Raw genomic sequence first — 23,162 nt, 5'->3', positions numbered from 1 at the left:
TCCTCTGCACCCAGGTTTCCCCTCCACCATTAACCTTGGCCCTACATACGAGGCCATGGGAGCTTGTAAATGGTTTATTTCTGTGTGGGAGCCTTCCAGCAGCTCTTTATGAYCGTCACAGGGAGGGGGGTCTGGGCGGTGAGGGAAGCAGAGCAGGCACATGGGATGCGGTCAGAGCAGGCTGCATGCCCTGGATTCGGGGGGCAGTTAAGTTCAAAACCCCTTTTTGCTGTTGGGACAGTACATGCATCAAAAAGGGGCCGTGGGCTCAGCCAAGGGCCACAGGCTGGTGACAGAGGTGACCACCAAGAACACAGGAGGTGCTGCTGACAGACCTGGGGGTGCCCATGGTGTGCTGGATCAGCAGGGCCCTGCTTGCAGGGGATGAGCCTTCACAGTCAGGGATTGTGCAATTATTTTTTTCTTCAGACTAACAGCTGGTGATGGGAAACCCTGTGATGGCAGTGGCAGCACAGTGAGCTGTGACTGCCCTTTCCATAGGAGCTGGGAGCACCCTGCACTGCTGGGTGGCTCAGGGAAGTGGCAGCCAGAGAATCATGGCTTAAAAAAATTAGCTGCTGCAGTTTGGGTTCATGCCTGAACGCTTTTGAGTGCATATATTTAAGCTAAAAAATGTATAAATACGTATTTCTGCATGAGCCACTCAGTGGCTTTTTCTTTTTTTTTTTTTTTTAAGACATTTAGCAGCCTTAAGACAGGAAGTTTAAATTTAGCTGGGATTTATCCCTTAACCAAGCACGGTTCACGCACCCTTTCTACAAAAATAGAGATAATGTTATGCCTGTGAGATCCAGGCTGAGCAGCTCCCCACAGACAGCAGTTATTGGTGCTGCTGTGGCAGATTTGGGGCTCCAGGGCAGGAGGGCATCTCGTACTGGGATGGGRCAGAGAGGGCAGTGGAGCCTGGAGGGAGCAGCCCRGAGCTTGGGAAATCCCAGCCASASGTGCTTGGGGAGGRGTAGCARGMRCATTTCCCAGCYTGGCCTCGTTGAACAGRRAGAGGGAGGATGAGGAGACAGCAGRAGAGGAGGGAGCTGTCCCAGCCTGGCCGTGCATCCCTCCCCTGCACCTCTCTTCCTGCCCGGAGGGGAATAAATGACCCGGAGATGTCCCTTCTCAAACACCGAGCGTACTCGGGAATGAGGGGAAATGCCAATTTGAGCCTAGGTTGTAGAGGAAGAGGTGAATTTCCTCTTGATGATAAATGGTTCGGGAAACACGGAGAGGAAACGCGGTTCTCTGCGGTTTCCCAGGACAGCGCTCCCCCAGCTCCCCTCGGCTTYGGCAGCGCACAAAGCACATTTCACCGGGCACAGGAGAGCAAAGTGAAAGGTTATTTTTTAAAATGAGTGGAGAAACAGGGTCAGCTCAGGCTCCTTCTCCACTGGCTGTGTGAATCCCTGTGAACAGTGGTTGTTTTTGCCCGCTGAGGGCGAGCACAGCCGCGCTCACCACTCCACCCCTGTCSCTCCCCAGCCTGCAGCGCCCGCCGCAGCCTCAAGACCAACCTGTGCAAGTGGTGCGACTCCACAGCCCCGGCCTGCGAGGACAAGGTGTGCTACAGCAACTGCAACCTCAACTCCTACTGCGAGGACCCCTACGAGATCTGCGTGGCCATATGGTAAGGGGGAATCCCTCCCCGAGGGGTTYGTGCGTGTACCCCGTGCTTGGGTTACTGTCCTTTGCAGTAATTCAGGACTTTCTCTTCCTCCTTCTTTGACTCCACCATAATTAAAATTACAGTTCACAGTAAAAGCATTACTTGGTCTGCCCTGTAATTAGCACCAGTTTTATTTTCTAAATAAATTAAGCTTCTGAGTGCCTGAGACGAAGCGTGGCAAGTTTGCAGTGGGACCTATAAACTCCCATAAACCTCTGAATTTAGCTTTACAAGCTGAACYCAAGGGCAAACCAGCAGCCCTGACCTCCAAACCTATGATGTCCTCTTGCATCAGGCTGGTGAAACCTCGGCTCACATGCAGGGGTGCARCCAAGGCCAGTCCCCATCCAGCACATGGACATCTGAGCTGGCACCATTCTGGGTTAACCCACGGAGTTTAACCCACCTCTTTCCCAACCCCCTGGAAAAAGCCCTTTCCTGCTCCTGCGGGAGGTGCCTGCACAGGAAACACAATCTTGCATTTCAGGCCGAGCACACACTGCATGGTTTGGCCCGGAAGAGTGCCTCCCCCAGCTTCTTGGTCCCCATGAGCAAACCTAAAAAAAATATCCATTTTGGGTCTGCCCAGAGTGATTTGCCTCCACTTTCCCTTTTAATTTGGCTGCCAAAGTGAAAGCCAGCCAAGCACTTATCGCTAGGCTTTATCTCAACCTGCTAATTAGCGTGAATGCTGCATGCCAGCTTCCAGTAGGAGTTTGCCTCAGCATAACTGTTGCATTATGGACTTTCAGAAAAGCAAAACACAGCAAGAAACCCAAACAAACAAACAACAAAATCCACCCACCCCCTGCCCCAATTTCCCCTACACACACATGGAGAAGCCACCTTAAATCCTGGGTAGGCAATCCAGTGTGCCACTGGGTTTTTTATGTTTACAGCTTACACATACAGGAAAAAGCAAGGACCCTGCAGCACGAATCCCCATGCCAGAGAAGCATTCCCACCTGCACAGGATGGAGCTTCTCCCTGCTTTGTGTATGGGATGGGGTGAGGCAGCTACACAGTCACAAATAGCCTGCAAACTATTCCAGCATCTCCCACCCCATTCCAGGATTCATCCAGAGAATAAGATCCCTGCAGGCAGGGCTCACCTCCAGGCCAGCCTTGCTGCTTGTTGCTGTCTTGCAGAGGTGTATCTGGATCATCTGAACTTGTCCTGAAGGGTATCTGAGCCACAGCAGCAGCTTTGACCCCGTACTCATGTCCTCCAGCTGCCAAGCCTTGTGAGCCCATGGAGAAGGGAACTCACCCTCCAAGAGCTCTTCAACTGGAAGCTCCTCTGTCAAATTACCTGGTAGCCCCAAGAAAATGTGAGGAGCATTGAAACAGGGGGACTTCACCAGGGAGAGGGTGACAGATTCAGGTTCTTTCCTTGGCTTTTACCTCTGACTTCCCAGCTGACCTCAAACACATTTTGAAACCTCTCCCTACCTTCACCCTCCCACTTTGCACCAGCAGGTCAGGAGGGAGAGGCTCTCCCTGAAAAGTAATTAATGGTTGTCATCTCCTTTGAATGCAYCCAGGAGTAGCTGCAATGCTGTAGCTGTGCAGGCCCAGCATCCCCCACCACTGATCCTATAAGTACAYGTAAGCAGAATTACACCAGAGCCACTGCAGAAAATGATCTTAGATTTGGGTTTARGGTGACACAGGGGTGACACAAAGGCTGAGCTGCCAGGCTAACACTACATTGGCTCCCTTGTCACACGCAGGAGACAGGACAATGAGAGCATCAGGATCAGCACACTGTGCCACAACCCCCTGCGGCCCATCGAGAACCTGATGGTCCCCAACTACAACACCTCGCGCTGCACCATGAGCCACCAGCCCAGTGACGACGGGATCCTCTACGTGTGCGGCTGCGTGGACGAGCAGGAGTGCAAYGACAAACTCATCTTTGAGAACCACACCAACGGTGAGTTACTGATGGCAGCAGCAGTGCCCAGTGCCCGTGACAAACCCTTTGTATTTCCAGAAGAGCGGGAGGTGTGATCGCACCAGGGGCTGTTCCACCATCTCCTCTCATCTCCCTGTGTATAAACCGGTAAAATCTCTACCCCATCACTGAACCCAGCATTTTATCTGTGGCCAAAGTATTCCCCCCAGCAGTACCCCCAGCCTTTGCCTGGAAACATCAGGTGCTGCAAAATCCACCAGATCAGTGAGCTGTGCCTTCAGCACAGGGTGAAGCAACTGGAGAACCCAGGAGCTGATGAAACCCATGTGAGTCAAAAGCTCTGAAAGCTTTAAATGAATCTCATCAGAGCAAATCCTGCCCCAGCACACACCCACAGAAGTGCTGGCATCCCCCASAGCTGTAACCTGAGCAGGTGGAGGTGCTGGGACACACAAATGCCCCTCCTGGTGCTCTTGGGAATTCCTGCAGCAGCATTTCTGCCGGGCAGGGATGACCCCGGTGCTGTGCACACAGTGAGCGTGGCTTGGCACGCTGCTGCAGATCCAACGGGAGCTGTAAATCTACGGCAGGGAAAACCAAAATACAGCTCGTTTCTGTACCTCAGGAGGGYCGTATACTTTGGAAACATTTACAACCAGATCTTGAGCCTTTTGGGGGCTTGTCCAAACCTCCCCRGCTCCAAGTGGACCAGGCTTATCCAAGTGTCCATCAAGAACCTGACCTGTAATGAAAGCAAAGTGAAACGTCTCCAATTTTCCATAACAGGAGATGCTGAAAATGAGCCTAAGCAGGACCTGCAAGCCAGTGGCACAGCTTCTCCTGCAACATAAGGAAAAAAGAAAAACATCACATGAAATGCAAATTCTCAGCACAAACAAGCCACTTTAATGGAGGCAAATGATGCTAAATTTGGCGGTTCTTTGCTGCTTCCCCAGCCAAACATAACAGGTACACACATTTCTAGGGAGAGAGTCGAATCCCAAAACCGATGCTGGGATATGTAATTTCACACAAAAATGACAAGTGGCTCATTGGAAATGCCACCCCCAGCAAAGGCTCTGCAGCCTCCTCCTGTCAGCCGGCGTGGAAAGCAGGGGGAGCAAGAGCAGTGCAGGGCTCTAACAGCTCTCTCCTCTGATACTGACCATGGAGCCAACTTGGGCAACCCCCAGGCTCACAGACCCCGCTCTTTGCATCCTTTTCTTCTGCTTTAAGGGTCATTTGCATTCTAAATATTAACTTACTGCCATATTCAATGGTATAGACAACTCCTGAGCAGAGAAATACCAGASACAAGCGCTTCTCCAGCAGCTGAAGCAGGCAGATTTTTTTCCTATTTCTCAATTCCTTCAGCTCTCCTTTCAGGTCTGGGCTGCGGGGTGGAAGTGCCCTCACACTGGGGTTTCCATCAGAGCTCAGAGACCACGCTAATGAACACAGAGAGCCATCATTTCCTAAAGCTGTGTACACAGGAGCCCAGTGGGCACCTTGGGAGGATGCTGGGTAGGGTGGAGCATGCCAAGATAGAGCATCCTTTCCATCTCTACTCCAGCTGAGCCCAGCACTGGAGGGTCCATGTCCCCTCAGCAGGGATGGACAGACCCCTGCAGCAACATCCAACAAGGTGTGGGTTCACAGACCTGGGGTTATTGCCAGAGCAACTAAATTTGCTCTCTGTTGAAGGGGTCTAACCCCTGCTGCAACTCCTGTGGATCAAAAGACTTCCCTCAGGAAGGGGCATCCTCATGAAGGAATTTCCTGAAGTTGTGTTAACTTCCCCTTTTTGGGACTTGTGCACGCAACTCCCTTTAAAAATATCTTCTCTTTTTTCAGAGTTTCAAAGATGGGATCCGAAGCATCGGGTAAATCCATTAAAGCAGTAGGTGATATCCAAGCCTAGCACTTTCCAAAATAAACATATTCTTGAGTTAGTTATTGATTTATATCAGTTTAGGTTGATCTTGTGGTTTAAACCTGATGCCTATTTTAGAAACGCTTTCACAGCCTTGCAGAAATTAGCTGCAGCACATTTTTTTGAAATTTGCCAAGGAAAATAGCTAAATGCTCTGTTTTTCCAGAACCTGAATTATGATCTGCACACACTGAGGTCAAGCAGCGAGAGTTTTGCTTATGGAATGATTCTTATCCCTCTTCCCCTGGGTTATTATCCTTGGCAGAAAAACTTCTGAGTAAGATTTTACTTGAATATCTCTACTGAAGTCAGCATGTTTATTCCAGGAATCGCGAACATCAAAGGATCAGACAATTATATGTTGTGTGAGGGTTATGGCTTTGTGTGCGTGTCCTCCCCCCAACAATCTGAAGGCCAACAGGGGGTTTAAAAGAAAGAAAACAAATGCAGCCGTGCCCTGGCGATTGCTGGGGTTGCTGTCGTAATGGGGTGAGGAAGGAGATGCCAACAGTGGCAGACACGCACTGAAATGATGCTCCTGTGTGCTAATTATCCTACAAAGCATCCCTGGGCTGGGTGGTCCTGCATCCCTCCCGGCTCTCTGTGTTCCACAGAGGTCTTGCAAAGCTCCAGCCCCTAAGAGATTTGCTGTGTTTGAGCCTTGCCTCTCATTCATCGCTATTATTTCCAGCCCAGCTTCCCCGGCCACGAGTGCAAGCAGCRCTTGGGACCCCCAGAAGCCCCTTTGGGCGGCAGCAGGAGGGTCTCATGTGTCGCACTGCCCATCCAAGCGATGCTGGCCGTATCCTTGATAAATGGAGCTAAATTTGAGACCGAAACCGAGCAGCCCCTTGCTAAGCGCCCACATCTGGGTTCTGTGCCGGGACGGGCTCTGCGGCCCCGCAAAGGGCTGCGCTCCATTAACAGCTTTGCATATTTTCCTCCTCCGCGTGATGAGAACGAGCTGTGGCAGAGCCGCAGCAGCAGCAGCACCTCGCCTTTGCTTTCCTCCCCTCAGGCTATTCCATGCTGCAGAGCAAGGAGGTGATCCCAGTGGCTGCCATCAGCCTCCTGCCRCCGCTGCTGGTGGCGGTGATGATCACGGTGATATTTTACCTGTGCCGCACGCAGAAGCGCCGCAAGAGAGCCAAGGCGTGGGGCGGCAAACAGAGCCGGCCCCCGGCGCTGCCGGAGCMGGGAAAGGCGAGCGAGCGGGAGGAGAAGCTGTCGGTGCTGATGGATGAGAGCCCGGCCGGCCCCGGCCCCGGCCCCGGCTGCAGCCGCGCCGCGGAGCTGCTGCCCATCGAGCTGGACGAGATGGTGGGCAAAGGGCAGTTCGCCGAGGTGTGGAGRGCCAAGCTGAGCCACAGCCGCTCGGGACACTACGAGACGGTGGCCGTGAAGATYTTCCCCTGCGAGGAATACTCCTCGTGGAAGAACGAGAGCCAGATCTTCACCGACAGCAGCCTCCGGCACGACAGCGTGCTGCAGTTCCTCACKGCCGAGGACCGGGGCGCGGGGCCCCGCCGGGAGTACTGGCTCATCACCGCCTACCACAGCCGCGGCAACCTCAAGGACTACCTGTCCCGCCACGTGCTGAGCTGGACGGACCTGCAGAAGATGGCCGGGTCCCTGGTGAGCGGGGTGGCCCACCTGCACAGCGACTACACCGCCTGCGGCCGCCCCAAGATCCCCATCGCCCACCGCGACATCAAGAGCACCAACGTGCTGGTGAAGAACGAGCAGGAGTGCGTGCTCTGCGACTTCGGCATCGCCATCCGCCTCGACCCCTCGCTCACCGTGGACGACTTTGCCAACAGCGGGCAGGCAAGTGCGAGCCACCGGCCCCCTCTGGAGGAGCCTTTGCCACCCTCCCCCGGGGTTCCTGGGGTCCAAGTCCTCACCCACCCCTGCTAATGCCTCTCTCCTCTCTGCGGGCAGGTGGGCACCGCCAGGTACATGGCMCCAGAGGTCCTGGAGTCCAGAGTGAACCTGGAAGACCTGGAGTCTTTCAAGCAGATGGATGTCTACTCCATGGCCCTCGTTTTGTGGGAAATGGCCTCCAGATGTGAGGTGGTAGGAGGTAGGATCATGGCACCRGAGTTGCCGTGTGGCTTTTTGCTCCTTTACTCTCACATCCCAACCGATGGCACAAGACGTGACTTGGGGTGGCCCAGGTCTCTGTAGGGCTGCCAAGAGTYGGTGACAGATCACGCCATGGCTGCCTGCTGTGTGTCCTGTGGCTCAGGGGGGTGGCTCAGTGGTCAAGGAGCAGGACAGGAATCCATGGGGACATCTGGTCCAGCCCCTAGACGAGCTGCCGAGTCCCATGGAGCCTGTGCTGGTGAAGCAAAGCAAACCAAGCAGGAAGGGCCAAAGGTGCCTCCCCCTCCTCAACCATTTTTTTCTTCAGAAACAACACCAGAGAGCTTGTGTTACAGTGGGCACCCAYAAACCCCAGCCTCTGACAGTGTGACATCCCCCCTCACTTCCCAGAGCCACATCGAAAGTGTGTGTAGCAAAACATTTCCTTAACTGCCCTGGTGTGAGCCCCCACCTGCCTTCTGCCTTCTCCCGTTTCCTTACCTTCCCTATCCCACCTACTCACAATTCCAGCCCAAGGGGCTGCAGGACTCTCCAACCCTTGGCTAGAAAGCTGCTCCTATTGCCCTTCAAGGTTCATGGTCAGCAGTGGGAGGCCCCTGCCTGGCTCAGATGCCTCATCCATCCTTTGTTCCCAAAGCAGCATCCCARGCTATCCCTCCCTGCTTGTATCTCACCTGCATTCACATCCAGGCAGGAGCTGGCAGTAACCAGGGTGGCCTCTCACCTCTGCCAACAGGCAGCTTCTGCAGCGTCGTCCACGACATGGGGTTGCTCTTCTGGAAGGGCCATTTCTCCTCTAATCAATCCCCTGCTGCAGCAGAAATCTGGAAAATCTGGCATCATAGTCACCTCTCCCATCTTTCACCAGCACAACTCTTTTTGCCTGATCAAAATATGTCTAACCCAAAGACAAACCAGGTCCTTTTTAGTGCATCTTTTGGGTTCAGGGAGGTGGTCAGATGGTTCCCCAGTACTGTCTCACAACTACATTTCTGTGTTCAAATTCTCAATTGTTTCCAGATCTGCTTATATTTTTTTTTTTTTGCAGACTGTTAAAAACAAATCCATTCTCATCCAGCAGACCATACCAAAACAGAGCAGGGAATGCACCAAAAACATCCTGTAATGCTGCTGTCACTTCCTTGCAGAGGTAAAGAATTATGAGCTGCCTTTTGGGTCCAAAGTCCAGGAGCAGCCCTGTGTGGACACGATGAGGGACATCGTGCTGCACGGCAGAGGCCGGCCCGAGATCCCAAGCAGCTGGCTGGTGCACCAGGTAAGCTGGCAGCAACACACACTGTCCCACCTCACTAAACCAGCCTGAAAAATCAAAGTTTCAGTTATCCTGAGGGTTACAGCAGAATAGAGCATTTCAGTGCAGCTCTTCCCATAAAACAATAAATCATTGCAGCTCACAAAGCTGCTCCCTCAAGGATCTTGTCTGGAAGGCTCAGGAACCATGCAGCTCCTCACACACAGCAGGGACAGAGAGGAAGGGAGGGACATCCAGCTTTCTGCCTGCTTGGCTGTGCAGGTTTCAAGCTCAGAATTACCTTGAACATGAAAGAAAGATTTCCATTTCTAYGAGGGAGAGCAAAGCAGGAAACACCTCCTTCGTGGGAAACTCAGGAAAAGTGAGTGAAGCTGAGAGCAGGAACTCAACAAGGCTCAGGGCTTGCCAAGGGAAGTTCTTCACCAGCCTTCAGAGGGTCTGAAAAAAAAAGTGTGTCAGCACAGAGAGCATAACCCAGTGTTCTAGAACAGGAACATTTCAGCAGTGATGAAATGTGCTCTGCTAAAACCACCCACAAGCACACCCAGAGCAACCAGCTACAGAAACAACAGAGCTCCCTCCTGCCCCCGACAGGTCCTCTGCCCCAGGTCAGTGCTTTCTGCCTGACTGCCATGTCTTGCCTRACTCTGGTACTTCTTGAATTTCCCATGTCTTGTGGAAAAACACCATCTGCTGAYCAACTCCCATTCACCTGAAAATGAAGCTGGAACATCGAACCTGCTGGCTTTCAGAGCCTTGCAGTGGTCAGTGCATCATTTTGCAATATCCTATAAAATACACTGCCACTGCTCCCACCCTGCCCTGAYGGTGCACAGAGGCAGGCTTTGCATGAGGAAAGAGAATTTCTCGACCTTACGAGCCCACATGTTTCCTACAATGCCTCCTCTCAAMACTGTGTTTGTCCAAAGACTCACAGCTGACCTGGCTGACCAAAACTGCAAACAGCATCAAATGACTCCGTGGTTTCTGTGGGACCCCCAGGGAGTTTATCAGTCAGTGAGCCCATTTCTGAAGCTCACCCAGCCTTTTTCATTGACAAAGGCAAACACAGGAGCTTCAAAATCAGCACTGCCACATATTTGAAGCCTTTGAGCATTCATCTCAGACATTCACCTCCCAGGGTCTCCRATAAACTTTGAAACCACAGAAAAAATATACAGAGGCTCACAAAAATCACACTTTGATAGAGCGTGAGCACAACTGTGCTGTTGCCTGGGCTGCAGGGAGGCTGACTGCAGTCACCTCCCAGAAATAATGTTGGATTGGCCTAGCAGGAAAACAGAGCAAGGCTTATAAGGTGGGAAGTTTTATTGGACCATCTGATGGTCACTGGGGAAGAGGAACAGAAAAGCCACGTTGTGTTGCTGAAAGTTTTTCTCTGACTAATCTCTCAGCTCTGCTGAGCTCATAAACATCTCCTTACAAGCCTGGCTTTACAGCATTTKCCGGGCATTTTGCAGCCGTTCTCCCCGGGATAAGGAATTGGGCAGCACCATCTGCTGGGAAGCAGCAGAAAGCCACCGGCTTGTGCCACTCTGGGCGTCAAGGCTGCCTTCCTGTGGGAGGAAKTGTTGGGTGACACTGAGAAAGGGTGACAAGCACCCATAGATGTTCCCTGCAATGAAAATAAGTTTGCTGCMGAGCTCCAAATGCTACTGTGGAGGTTTGAACCATCAAGATTGCTCTCAGTCAAGTGAAGACCATGGTTTGATTTTCAGCAAGTGTCAGCACTAATTTCCCTGACAAGGCTGACTCATCCAACTGCAGCTTCAGGGCAATTATTTGCAACTAGTTGCAAGACAACAAAATCAGCTAAAGAAATTTATCCCCAGTTTCCCAGATAACTTACAAACCCCCTACGCCACTACTTCTACTTTGTTTCACACCCTACCACATTAAAAAAAATGTAACTTTTTTTTTTTACGCTAGATAAATTCCTGAATCTGGTTCACAAAGCAGCTGAACAGACTGATGCACTGGTACAACCAGAGGCTGGTGCAGGGCAGGAAGGAGCAGTGCAAGCTTAAGTCAATATTGCCACTAAAAACACACTTGGTACAACTCAGCATCCTTTGGAATCTCAGAAAAACAGATACCAAATATAAAAAGCCAAATTGAGTCCATTTTTTAAGCCAAACAAGACGTTCCAGTTATACCATTTGAAAGAGCATCATCACTACAAGGCAAATTGCAAACAAGTGTTATGATTCCAGGGAAAAATACAGAAAATCTTCCATGTCCTGTTTGAGAACAGGCTGACTTTAAAATCTTCACCTAAGCTAGATCATTTTTACATGTAATCAATTACCCTGCAATCCTTTCAACTAAGCTAATAAATGAGTGATGTCAGAGGTGCTGAAACACACCATCTGTCAGTTTTGCTGTACAATCCCATTCTCTCCAATCTGTGTTCATTATGGAAGATTTAGTATAATGACTTAACAGAGAGCAGTGAGTTCTGAGTAAGGTGAAGGACAAATGGCACTGACCCTACACCTCTGTAGGACTTGGATTTTCCTCCTGTGTGGATCCATATGAGACTTTAGGGTTCTCTTAATTGCAAATTAAGAAACAGACAAAACCCACTGAAAACCAYGAAGCTTTATTTAGAATAATGATTTTTCCACTGTGTTCCAACTTTAGTTGACAATGATGCCAAGAGCAATAGCACATGATGGAATTACATGGGCRAAGGAAGGTTCAACACAGCTTCTGCTTCTAGCTGTGTTACTAGCTAAAGAGTGGGGAAAATACCAGCTGAATACTACCATTTATTTTGTTTCTAAGCCAAAAATATTGTGACTCTTTTCAGAGCCCTACACAATTGGACACAAAAAAAAAAATAGATTTCTGGGAGACATATGCATTGTAGCTGAGAGGAACTCCACATGCTCTGAAGTAAACYAGGAAGCACCTCACGCCACCTCAACCAAAACACTATTTTGTGATAAGGTTCAGCTGCACACTGCAGTGAGAGTTTGGCACAGCACAACCTTTCAGAATGCCTCTAAAATAAGAAGTCAGATTTAGGAAATGAATTCCAAATCTGCCATTGAAATTCCCCCTYCCACCCATCCCCTCCCTCCAAGTGTAACAGGCTCAAACCCAGAGGCCTGGGCTCAGCCAGCAGCCCGCAGGTCACCGTGCACATCTCTCCCATCTCWCCTGATTTTAGGATGCTCTGATCCAAATGGGCAAGGCTGAGACAGGAGATAAATAGGGGTTGGAAGGAAACAGGCCCTCAGTCTCACAGCCAACACGAGCCAATTTCCAGGGAGCATGGGGAATCTGGGAGCAGATGCCAGGGGAGCTGAGGCTGCTGCTCTAACGCAAGCAGTGCCAGGGGAAGCATCCGCACTTCCACGACTTACTGAGGCCGATTCCTCTTGTGCTTAATGCTTGGCCAAAAACAGCCTTTATGCAGGAGGCTTTCAGAAGAATGGTAAAACACCGAGAGTGTGTTAGATCCTCTTCCTCCTGCCTTCTGATCCTAATTTCAGCCCCTGTGTCTGCAGGGAATGCGCTTCCTGTGCGACACCATCACRGAGTGTTGGGACCACGACCCCGAGGCTCGGCTCACCGCCCACTGCGTGGCTGAGCGCTTCAACCTGATGGCACAGATGGATTGTGATGACATCCTCAACAACAACATGGACAACGAGGCCAGCAAAACAGCTTCTCCAGGAGGGGAGCACCAGGACAGTGACGGGAGCAGAAACATTCAGTGACGCAGCAGGCGCAAGTCCTCATTCCAAGGAACAAGAGAATAAGGGAGAAGCATTTAGCTTACGGGGGAAAAAAACCCTCAATGTTTTTCAAAATGGAACTAAGATCTAGTACATAAATTATTTATAAGATCTGTTTCCTCTCACAGATACAGTGAACTGTGGAATCAATATTTTGGTTAAAGTGCAACATTATTATATGAACTGACTTTGTACTTACTTAAAATGTATAATGATGCAAAGCATTCTTTTTATTATTTTTTAAAATAATAATGTTTAATCTTTTATTAATAAGCATCTGAATTCCATGTCTTTTTTAAGTCCTTCCGTATTGTCATCATGAGTTTCTTTTCTAACTTATTCTGCAGTGATCAAAACAATTTTCCTTTTTTTAATGTCCTACACACACTAACACACACACACAAAATCTGTTGTAGCAGCAAAAAAAAGACATCATGAGATGTATCATACCTTCAATGGAAGAAATGCTGACATCCAAGAAAATCACTCATTCAACACTGTGCAAAGATCCATGATAATCCAGTTTGTAAAAGCCTGATAGCAAGCAACTCTAACATACCTTTTCTCACTGGAGAATTCATGGGTTAATTGATAGTTTAGGTGAGTGCATGAAGCTTCTTAGGGAGAGAAGAAGTCACCAGTGCAGACATGGCTGCTTCACCCTAAAAACGCTCCATGCAGGGTATCTAGACAACCCTTCCCCCATCAGACCAGTTTCCAGCCACCTCTAGCCAGATCTGTGCCACAGTAACAGCGTCAACAAAGTGCCTTGGCCAATTCTTCCTGCACCTCTCGCACCCCCCTGCTGGGTTACCCCACCTGAGGAAACACAATCAGACAGAACTGAGACCTTTATTCCCACGATTACCAGATCCATCCAGGCTGCCTCTGTTCTGGAAAGCAGTTGAGGAAAGGTAAGTCACACCTTGCTCTGAACTCTGGTACTGTGCAAATCACTCCACCCTTGGGAGTAAAGAGAGCAAAAACCCCAGATGCCCCTAAGCCCCGCAAGCCCATGCCTGACACCTACACAGAGGTGTATTTTTCGGGATAGCATCTGAGAGGAATACATTGATTGCCACCACACAGCTGCATGGATCAGCCCAGAAAGGGGAATGCAGCAAACCATGCAATAACCACAAATTTCCTAAAGCCGAGGCTCCCCTATGTGGAGCAGGGAAGCAGAACAGCAGGGCTGGTTTGGTTCTCTAAAATGTTCAGCTATGACAGCACCAGCCCATATAAAAACTATAAAAACCCTTTCTTCTCTAGCTATTGTTTCCACCTCCTTGGACTGTTTTTAGAGCTGCTAAATTAAAAGCCTAGAACCAAACTGTCTCCACCCAGTTCAAAGAAGGACTGAAGGGGAATGAATTAGGTTGCATCAAATCTAAATCACAAAAGATTTGCTTAGCTACCACTTATTCCACCTGCAACTCTGACCACGCCTGTCATTCTCACTAATCTTCACCTGGCTGCTACCTCCTAATATAATTTTTCAAGCTAACCCTTTCCTCTTCACATCCTCCCCAGTTCTCCACAAATCCACCTTTTCCACCCACCTGACTTCAGTCTCATTTCTTGACTATATTAACCACTGCTCTGGCACAAGAAAAAAAAAAGCATGGGACAGCTTCTCAGTCATGGAGACAAAAATCTATAGGAACTCCCCAGAGTATTCAATCTTTCCTTCCCGTAGTATTTTGTGCAAAATTTCCATATCAAATTCTGCACCAAATTATTCAGATTTACTGATGAATGTATTTACTTGTTCTTCCAAGCTCAAAAGGATTTAAAAGGCACTCTGACCTGTTCTTCCCCCAGGTGACAGGGACAGAGGGGCATCAGTCTGTGCAAACTAGACAGACATTGATGGCTGCATCTCTGATTCTGATGGCTGAAATCCAAATTCCCCTGGGGASACAGACTTCATCCTAGGCTTGACAGTTCATAATACAAGTATGCTGAAAAACTTTATCTTTTCCCCTACCCATGCCTAAAATCTTGCACAACCTGATTTGCATAGTGCATTTTTTCCCATAAAACACAAATCCATCAGGATTACACACCTGACTRCCTACATTAGACAGGGGTGACTTGCCACACTCTGTTTTCCATGAGCACCAGGCTGCACAGCACTTCTGAAGACAGCCCCTTATTTAAGCTCCAAGATCTGGTTATGATTCAGGGAACCTAAAACCACTGAGATCAATGAGAATTTTGCTCTTTACTTCAGTGGGGCCTGATCAAGCCAAGAAGACAGAAGGCAACAYAAGCCAGTGTCCTATTTTGCCATGTTCCCTGTTGGAACACACTGTGGTGCTAGCAAGTGTCTACACAGGAAGCAGCACTGAGCCCTTCCCTTTGCTCCAGAAGGTACAGGATGGAAACAACATCAGTTATGCAATAGAATCAAATCTGGTCAGAGTTAAAAATACATCTAATAGTCCACAGGGTGCTTGCAACTCTCAGAAGAATCACAGTTACAATTAGCTGGATATTCAGTGGCTATATTAACTGTTTCCAACCATATCCTTTGTTTCTATAAGCAGAAATTGGCAYCATAACTAAATCCACATCAGGAACCATTCCAGTTCTGGCGATCACTTGAGCAAAGGCTTTACCTTCTTTTTTCCTAGAAATATTCCTGTGTTCAAAGAAATCACTTCATGTATTTYATCAAAATATTTCTTCAGCATTAGGTCTATTTTTACACAACAAAATTAGTAACAGCTTTCTTAGTGTGAAACCACAAGAATATCAGACGAGGGAGGAAGAGAAATAACTTGACTAATAGTTTTAAGTAAGGAAAACAAATGGGTTTATGATCAACATGGGACCTTTTCAGTCTCATTTACAGGTATCACCTTGACAAATTCCCAAACCAAAATYTGAAGGTGAGTTTAGTGACTGAGTTTTTTTTAGTAAGCTCAAGTTTGATCCCTGGAGTATGTTCAGCTGAAAAAGGTTTGGTTTTGCTCYGATCATTGCACTATTAAGAGCTGGACCTTGCACCACAGTCCTTGCCGTTCGTTTAAGCAAATGTGCCACATGATACAGATAAAATAATTATGAAATGTATACAGTGTTAATCTGTTTTTCTGCCAGGTCCAGTTTGGTGCAGGTACTGATGAACTATGGAAGAAATTCACACATTGCCACCATGATTCCTACCCCAAATCTTGGAATTGGGCAAGGAGCACACCCCAAATGTGTCAAGACCCAGAAASAAGGAGGAACTAATCCCACTGTTTTAATTTTTATCTTTATTCTTGGTTAAACATGAAAATGCCCAATGGATATCCAAAACTATCACAACAGGATGGTCGTATAGAATGTCACAAACAAGACAAGCAGGACCTAAAACATTCTTCTGCTGGGGAATAGTAACCACTCAAGCACATGGTGCCAAAATATCCACTTYTGGGACCAAGGAAAGTCCAGAGAGATCTCCAGCATGAAAGAAAACAAGAACAACCTACTCTTTCCTGGTCACCTGATCTTTAGGAAAGCAGACAGAACAAATGAATCATTTTGTAGCTTTATTATCCCCCCCCCACTTCTCACAAACGGACTATGACTCGCGTTGAGATCTCAGTGCATTTCACAGCAAAAAAAAATATACAAGAGGATCAAAACAGTTGTGCATAAACGCAACTTTTTTTTTTTTTTTTTGCATGATTTACAGTTTGTGTTGAAAGTTAACATGGTTATTTAAACCTTCTGATGCATTCTTACACTTGCATCTCCTCTGTGGAAAACATCTTACCCGATCACACAGTTGTGTGYTCTCATGATGCTGGATCAGGTGCAGCCATTGCCATGGCTGGGAAGTGGCAGATAATGTTATATACACTGACTGGAAGACTACATCAGAAGAAAAAACAGATTAAGGCACCACTGTTGGAAAAATTAAGGTAGCTTGTAGTTACAACAATAACGAAAGCCATAGTAAGTACTATTCTTAATTGCCAGCAATTCTTAGACTTCAATAAAATAGTTATAAAAAGGAAAAAAAAAGAAAAGAGGATGTTTGTACCTGAATACAGTTTCCTGATATCTGATTGTGTTTGAAATCAATACCCAGTCCTCAGCATAATCAGTTGTTTGTTTGGGTTTTTTTATGGTAAGATGAAAAACCAGGACCTACAGTCCACGTATTCAAGGTCACATTTCACTGCTTTGTTCTGAACACCACCACAGGAGAAAAAACAAAACAACCCAAAGGACAGTTTGTAACACTGATACTTCATCTCTGAGACAATTAGATGGGCAGAGAAATTTAAATACAAAATTGTATATTTTCTSTTCATTTTGAAAGCCTTAGTCCTCAGGAGGAGAAGTTGGAGGAGAAAAAACAGGCCAGATCTCATTACACTATAACTTGAGAAAAAACAGTCACTCAAAGAGATTTAATAAAATTAGAGTTGAAAAGTGTTCAAATTACTTCTCCAATTCAAGTCAATTATTTCAAGTATATTAAAATGTTTCAGAGGAAAAATTTCTCCATGGTTACACTTCTAATTGCTTTTATAAATCCATAAAAAAGAAAAGTAGTCTCTACACACATCCCATATTCCTCCAATGCATGCACRCGTTCTGTCTGAAGAGAAGGTCGTCATGATCCAGTTGTTTCATAATACTGATTTCAGGCACATCTTCCAAACACCCTTCCAGTTTTTGCCAAGAAGGTTAATTACTGGGCATAAAAGCAGCAATTTTTTGTTGCTGTTGTCTACATGTGTACTGAGGAGGTTTCAGTTATTAAAGAGCTTGACACAGATTCCCAAAGAGTTCCTATGTCACTCCAAAATCCAACAGGTTCCTTCTTCTCTCAGGCAGCTTTTGCAATCAGATCTACTTAGAAGAATCTTACACAATGCAGATAAAATCTCTTGGATCATACAAAAAACCAAGTTGGTTGAATGTACCTGGCAAGTTTGTCTSTACAACTTGGATTTTTACTGTTTGTTTGGGTTTTCTTTAAACAGCTTTAAAGTGCCCTAGTATAGTTATTTCTTTATGCTCATTTAAACTCGCACAATTACATAAAAAGGGGACACTCAGTGTGATTACTGTGTTCTGAGAGACAGAGGAAAAGGAGAGGAAAACCAGAAAACTCATCTTAAAGCAGCTTTTTTCTAGTTATTGTCCGTTTGCTGAGTTTGTGCGGCAGGGACTGTTTTCCAGAGGGGTTTGTGATAAACCCAGCCATCTCCCTGCAATTTAAGAGAAAATATGGTTATAAGAAAGACACTGCCTTGGGAGAACTTCCTTTCACACAACTATTAGACTGACGGCTGTGGACAGAAGCGGGACAGAGCTGTTTAACTCCCACAGATTAAGGCACAGAGTTCAGCACTGCAGGCTGCTGACACTGCTTCAGAACACGTGCAGACTCCTGCCGAGCCACCGCGCTCTCTGGGAGCTGACTGCACTTGTAATTAACCCAGYCAAAATGCCACTCTTCTCAACTGTGTGATCCAAATTACTTCAAGATGCCAAATAAACCGCAGCAGAGAGGCAGCTACCCAGGATGCTTACCCAGAAATGAAGTGCTCAGGATCACTCATGTTTAAATGTTTTCTGAGTACATCTATATCCTGGATTAGCAACAGAAATTCATCTTCTCTGAATCCAGCAACACTAAACTATACAATTATCTAACTTTGAGCTAATTACACTAACAAAGCTTTAGAGAACAAAAACCTTGATTGGAGCTAACACACAGTTCTGAACTTTACAAAACAAACCTGGAAGATATTAACTAACTTTTTAGCCTATGTTCTAAACCCTTACTAGATCACAGATACAGGATGAAGAGGGGGAATTACATTACTCAAGTGTAACAGATAGAGCTTTCACTGCAAGGAGAATCTGAACTACTATAGCATAAATTTTACTCAAGAACTCTCCTCTTGCAAAGGGCTCAGCAAAGCTCTACACAAACAAGATTTCATCACATGGACACAAGAAAAGTCTACTTCAAAGCTATCATACCAGCAGCCCCAGTCCTCCTGGACAGGCTGCAGTTCACCTTGTTAAAAATATTATTACTGCTACTATTACTGACGTATAGGTTGAGACACTTAATAAATTAGCTCCATCCAAAATGTAATGTAGATGAACAAAGAAAAGTGGTAAGTTGAGAATGAACTCACATTCCCTCTTGCTAACAATAATACATTGGGTACATACACACACCCCCTCAGCAAAATCAGAGCTACTGATTATTTTCTTTGGGCACTTACTGTTGCAGTCTGCTAACGTGTGTATGCAAAACTGTTTTCCATGAGCCATTGAGGAAGTGCTTGGTAAAAGAAACTGGACCACAAAACTGGCAAACATTTTGGTGCACGGGAATCACAAAGTCCAAGCATTTGGAAAGTGGAGAATGAAGTCACACCTTTACATGCCTATGAATTCTTATGTCACCTTACTSCTATGGATTCCACAGAGCTGAACTATAAGATCTATGACCAAATACTCTGACAGGACACAGACCCATAGGTGGATCTGCTTTCATAACAGCTCTGCTTCTGCCTTCATCAACAGCAGCTAACAGCTTGGGAACTTACATCTTTAAGGAAGTATTTAGTACACCAAGGTGTTTCTGTTTCAGCACGAAGTCTCTCTTCGTTCCTCTGCCGCTCTTCCAGGGCTCGCTTGTGCTCCGTAGCCTTATCGATGTCTCCATCCCGCAGAGACTCTGTCACATGCTGCCACAGCCTCCTACAAAACAAACTGGTAACTTTACTGCTCCAAAGGTTTCCCAGCCTGCCACTTCAAACTGCAGGATCACTGCAGGCAGTTCTTGTGGAACAGGAGAACGCTCTCCACTTCTGTATGACAAACCAGCCTAGGTCAGAGCACTGCAGAGCAGGTGAGGGCTCATCAAGTCTTACAGCTATTTCAGCAACTGGGAGCAGGTAGGGATGGCTTTGAGGTTCTGGCAGTGCCAATCTAATGTCTGTTTGCAAAMCTTTAAAGCTGCTGTGGAAGTGTTATTTAACAAGCAGCTGCTTGTGAGGATGTCCCTTGTCAGGAGCTGCCCTGCTGTGTAGCTGATGGGTAAAACAAAACTAATAGGGACCGTCTGTTCTGGTAAGCACTTAGTGAACTCAAAAAAAAACCCCTCTATTCATAAACAGGAGATGAAATAAATACCTATGTGCCTGCACTTGGGTTTGTACTTTTTACTATGCTCTTAATTTTTATTTTTATAAAACATAAAAAATAAAGATCACTGCTGCTAAGCACTATCCACAAATACTATCTACATTTGCAGGTTTTCCTAAGGCACTCACCAGACTGCTTAGGACAAAAAGGATCAGACAAGAGCAAACACATAATCTACCTAGATTCAAAGGGGCCTTGCTTCTCAAGGGGCCGGACTCGTTTTCTTGTCACCGAGAGCTTTGTCAAGTCCACGTATTTGGTCTCCCCGCTGCTGTAGGTGAACTCGAGCACGCTGTTCCACTCCCCCTGCACTCTGCACACCACCGTGTTGGTCATGTTCTGCTTCACTTCACCTGTGACTCTAGGAAAGAAATTTACCTTTAAAAGGCTATGGCTGAAGAAAGCTGAGGACTATTCCTTGCATAATCACTCAATCCTGAATAAGCTTGCGACTTTGTCACACTGCCTTGAAAAATRTTAGTTATTTGAATTGCATTTGTGTGGAGGAGCCCAAAGAGCAAACCGACTTTAATTTGCTGCTCCAGTTCTCCTCATGTTACCCTTAAAACTCCATTTTTGGCTCCAGCTTGTTTCAAGCCTCTTAACGAAATTGAAAACAAAAAAGAAACTAACACAGGCTGGTTCACATATAACAGGCAGTTGATCATTTCAACTTGAARTATCACATCAGATACATAGTTCAGACTTAAAACATAAAAATTAAACTTTCTAGCAAGAATATATCTAACTACCTGCTTGCACTTCATCTTGCATTTTTACATTTCAATTTCTCCTTATGTAGCTGGTCTCAATTTTCATGTTGCTCACACAAGCAGCAGACACACAAAGGCAGAAAGCAAGGCAGGAAACTAGGAATCAGGATAACTGCTTCTGTTCCCTGTCTCTTCCACAGAAGCCTCTACCAATAACATGGAAAACGGACAAGGAAAATGTCTTTCTAACACGTAGTATTTCATTCAAAGTGCTGCATAATGCTCAGCTATCACCACAATTACACACTGATGCATATTTTTCCTCTCAAGTTCAACACCTGTCCAAAGGCCTCCTGGCACCCACTTCATCCTGACCCAGATTTTGAGCATTTCTTGGCAAGCAAATTGCCAGCCTCAAACAGAACTTCTCTCCTAGAAACAAAGAAACAAAAGGGTCTGGCGCAAACCAGACTTGWGAAATTCCCACTTGTAAGGTGTTGCAGGAATCACAAAGGATCTCCAGCTCAAATTAAACTGCAGTTACCTGTATACAGCCTCTCTAAAACTCACCACTTTCCAGGTCACCTTTGCACTTCACCAGCATTCACACAAAGCACAGGCTGCACCTCCCTCCACATTTGCATTGTGTACACCTGAGAACAGCTAACTTGCACACCACTGGCTTGCTCTGATGTCCTTTGAACAACTGCATCCAGGAGAGGGGAAAGCAGCACTTCTGTGCTCTCACTTTGCATGGTGTCACACCCAGAGGAAAAGGGAGCACAGGACATAAATGCCACTTCCCTTCTTCCACATACACAGGCCACTTCCCGCTCTGCTTACACCTACCTGTCCTCCCCAAGCCTGGCATCAAAATAGAGAAATTTATCTTTCAAGCAATGAAACGAGTATCAGACCGTTCAGCACAGAGATACTGGATGCCAGTCAAAGCAGAGCTGCAAGGAATCTCCAGGGCAAGAGGGAAAAGCTCACAGCCAGCTCACAGCAGGAGGCACAGTCAGGACTTCTGCTACATCTTGGTCCAGCAGCTCAAAGCTAATTTAACCTCATGAGAAATACCTTAAAAAACTCAGACTGCTAAGTACGTGCTGCTCATGCAGTTTTCCATTTWAAAAAATTATGATTCCCTGAAGAAAACATGAGCAATAAAAGCATATTTAATTTTTTTTTGGAAGTTAACAAGCACTAACAATTACTGAAAACAGTAGAAAGAGCAGCTGACAAGCAAGCAGCCTTAATTTTGTGCTGCTTTCCATCCTGTGACTTCCACACCCCACCAAAGCTATTATAAATGGTGGAATCCCTGTCCTCCTCTCAAGAGATCTCTGAATGGCCTGAATCCAAGGATGCCAGAGATCAGCCTGGTCAGACTCCGCAGTTACATCTTCACAACTTAAAGATTTTTATGATTTTTTCCAAGCATTGTGTGGYAACAAGACAATATTGACATCCAGTATTTTAACAGCAATCACAAAATTACTGCCTCTGCCCAGCTGATAGTAAACAAAGTTGCATCACTCACTGCTGAGGTGCAGTAYTGAACTGCTCCATTAAGATCTCATTACCTGTATTTCCCCAGGTTGCTTTGCTCTGACATACAACCACTGCCAGCACTGCAGACAACAGTATCTGCCTGAACCAGTATTAGTGATAAAAATCTGCTGGCACTTATTTGTAATCTTGGCATGAATGGTACACGTCTAGCTGCTCATTATCATTATCCTCCATTTCATCCAACTAAAGAGGGACAGGACCAAGGAGCCAACATCCAGCTGAGGTCTAACAACAAGGGTCACTCCACAAAAAAATCCATACCATTGCCATAGCAACTCCTGTGTGCTCTGGGTAACCATGACAACACTGCTGCTTCCCATCAAGAGATTCTTTTGGCAATGTCCAATCATCACCATGTCAAATTTTCAGTAGTTACAGTACCTTGAACAGACCTCTCTTTAAAAAGCCTCTACATCTGYGACTAACTTCAGAGAGACAAATAATGAAACAGTTTCCAAAATTAAACCACTGAAGTAGAACTTCATCCTCTAATTTATCTTTTATGACACAAGAGGAGCTATTGCAAAGCAGAAGATGCATCATGAGCCATGGAAAAAAAAAACCCAAATGATGTGTCACTTTCAAATTGCACCAAGTGAAACAGAACTACAYGTAAGCTTTAGTTCCCCAAATGCCATTGGGACAGAGAAGCTTTGCTTGCAAGTTAAATTCAGAGYATTTACGGAAATTCAAGGAGCAAGGTGGTTTTTTAAATTTTCTTTAAGCAACAAGTATGGCCTTACCCTACTGTTTCAGGAAGAGTGATCAAGAGAAGACAGCTGATTTTTTGCAACCTGTGAGAGCATCCCACATCTAGCAAGTTCTGATGTTCTAGGCTGTTACATATTTCATTATGATCTCTAACATATTTAATCTAAGAAAGACTGAAATAAACTCTGTTTAGTAAACAGCTGAGTGCAAAATGCCCTGCAAACATATTCTTTGTGAGACTAYTACTTAATTTTCTACTTCCTCAATTAATTGTCTTTATTAGCATGAGGCTAATMTACAACAGTC

General features: G+C 46.5%; 2 protein-coding genes across 2 annotated transcripts in view; one reads left to right on the top strand and one right to left on the bottom strand.

Moving 5' to 3' along the window:
* LOC130579715 (TGF-beta receptor type-2-like) overlaps positions 1-12,933 on the top strand; it is a 29,708-nt gene extending 16,775 nt beyond the window's left edge. The window contains exons 2-7 of the mRNA XM_057376727.1: positions 1,498-1,642; positions 3,415-3,617; positions 6,551-7,359; positions 7,474-7,615; positions 8,787-8,914; positions 12,448-12,933. Of these exons, the coding sequence (XP_057232710.1) occupies positions 1,498-1,642; positions 3,415-3,617; positions 6,551-7,359; positions 7,474-7,615; positions 8,787-8,914; positions 12,448-12,660 (1,640 nt within the window). The 3' untranslated portion in view covers positions 12,661-12,933. The remainder of the gene's footprint in view (positions 1-1,497; positions 1,643-3,414; positions 3,618-6,550; positions 7,360-7,473; positions 7,616-8,786; positions 8,915-12,447) is intronic.
* Positions 12,934-15,927: 2,994 nt separating this feature from the next.
* Positions 15,928-23,162, bottom strand: part of OSBPL11 (oxysterol binding protein like 11) — a 38,185-nt gene continuing 30,950 nt past the window's right edge. The window contains exons 11-13 of the mRNA XM_057376726.1: positions 20,036-20,218; positions 19,257-19,410; positions 15,928-17,897 (exon numbers count right to left, since the gene is read on the bottom strand). Of these exons, the coding sequence (XP_057232709.1) occupies positions 17,820-17,897; positions 19,257-19,410; positions 20,036-20,218 (415 nt within the window). The 3' untranslated portion in view covers positions 15,928-17,819. The remainder of the gene's footprint in view (positions 17,898-19,256; positions 19,411-20,035; positions 20,219-23,162) is intronic.

The sequence above is a fragment of the Malurus melanocephalus genome, unplaced genomic scaffold (assembly GCF_030028575.1).
Source record: "Malurus melanocephalus ecotype Western Australia unplaced genomic scaffold, MMel_1.1 scaffold_289, whole genome shotgun sequence".
Taxonomy (NCBI): Eukaryota; Metazoa; Chordata; class Aves; order Passeriformes; family Maluridae; genus Malurus; species Malurus melanocephalus.
Note: the sequence above shows the minus strand (reverse complement) of the source record. Positions and strands in the feature narration are given on the sequence as shown.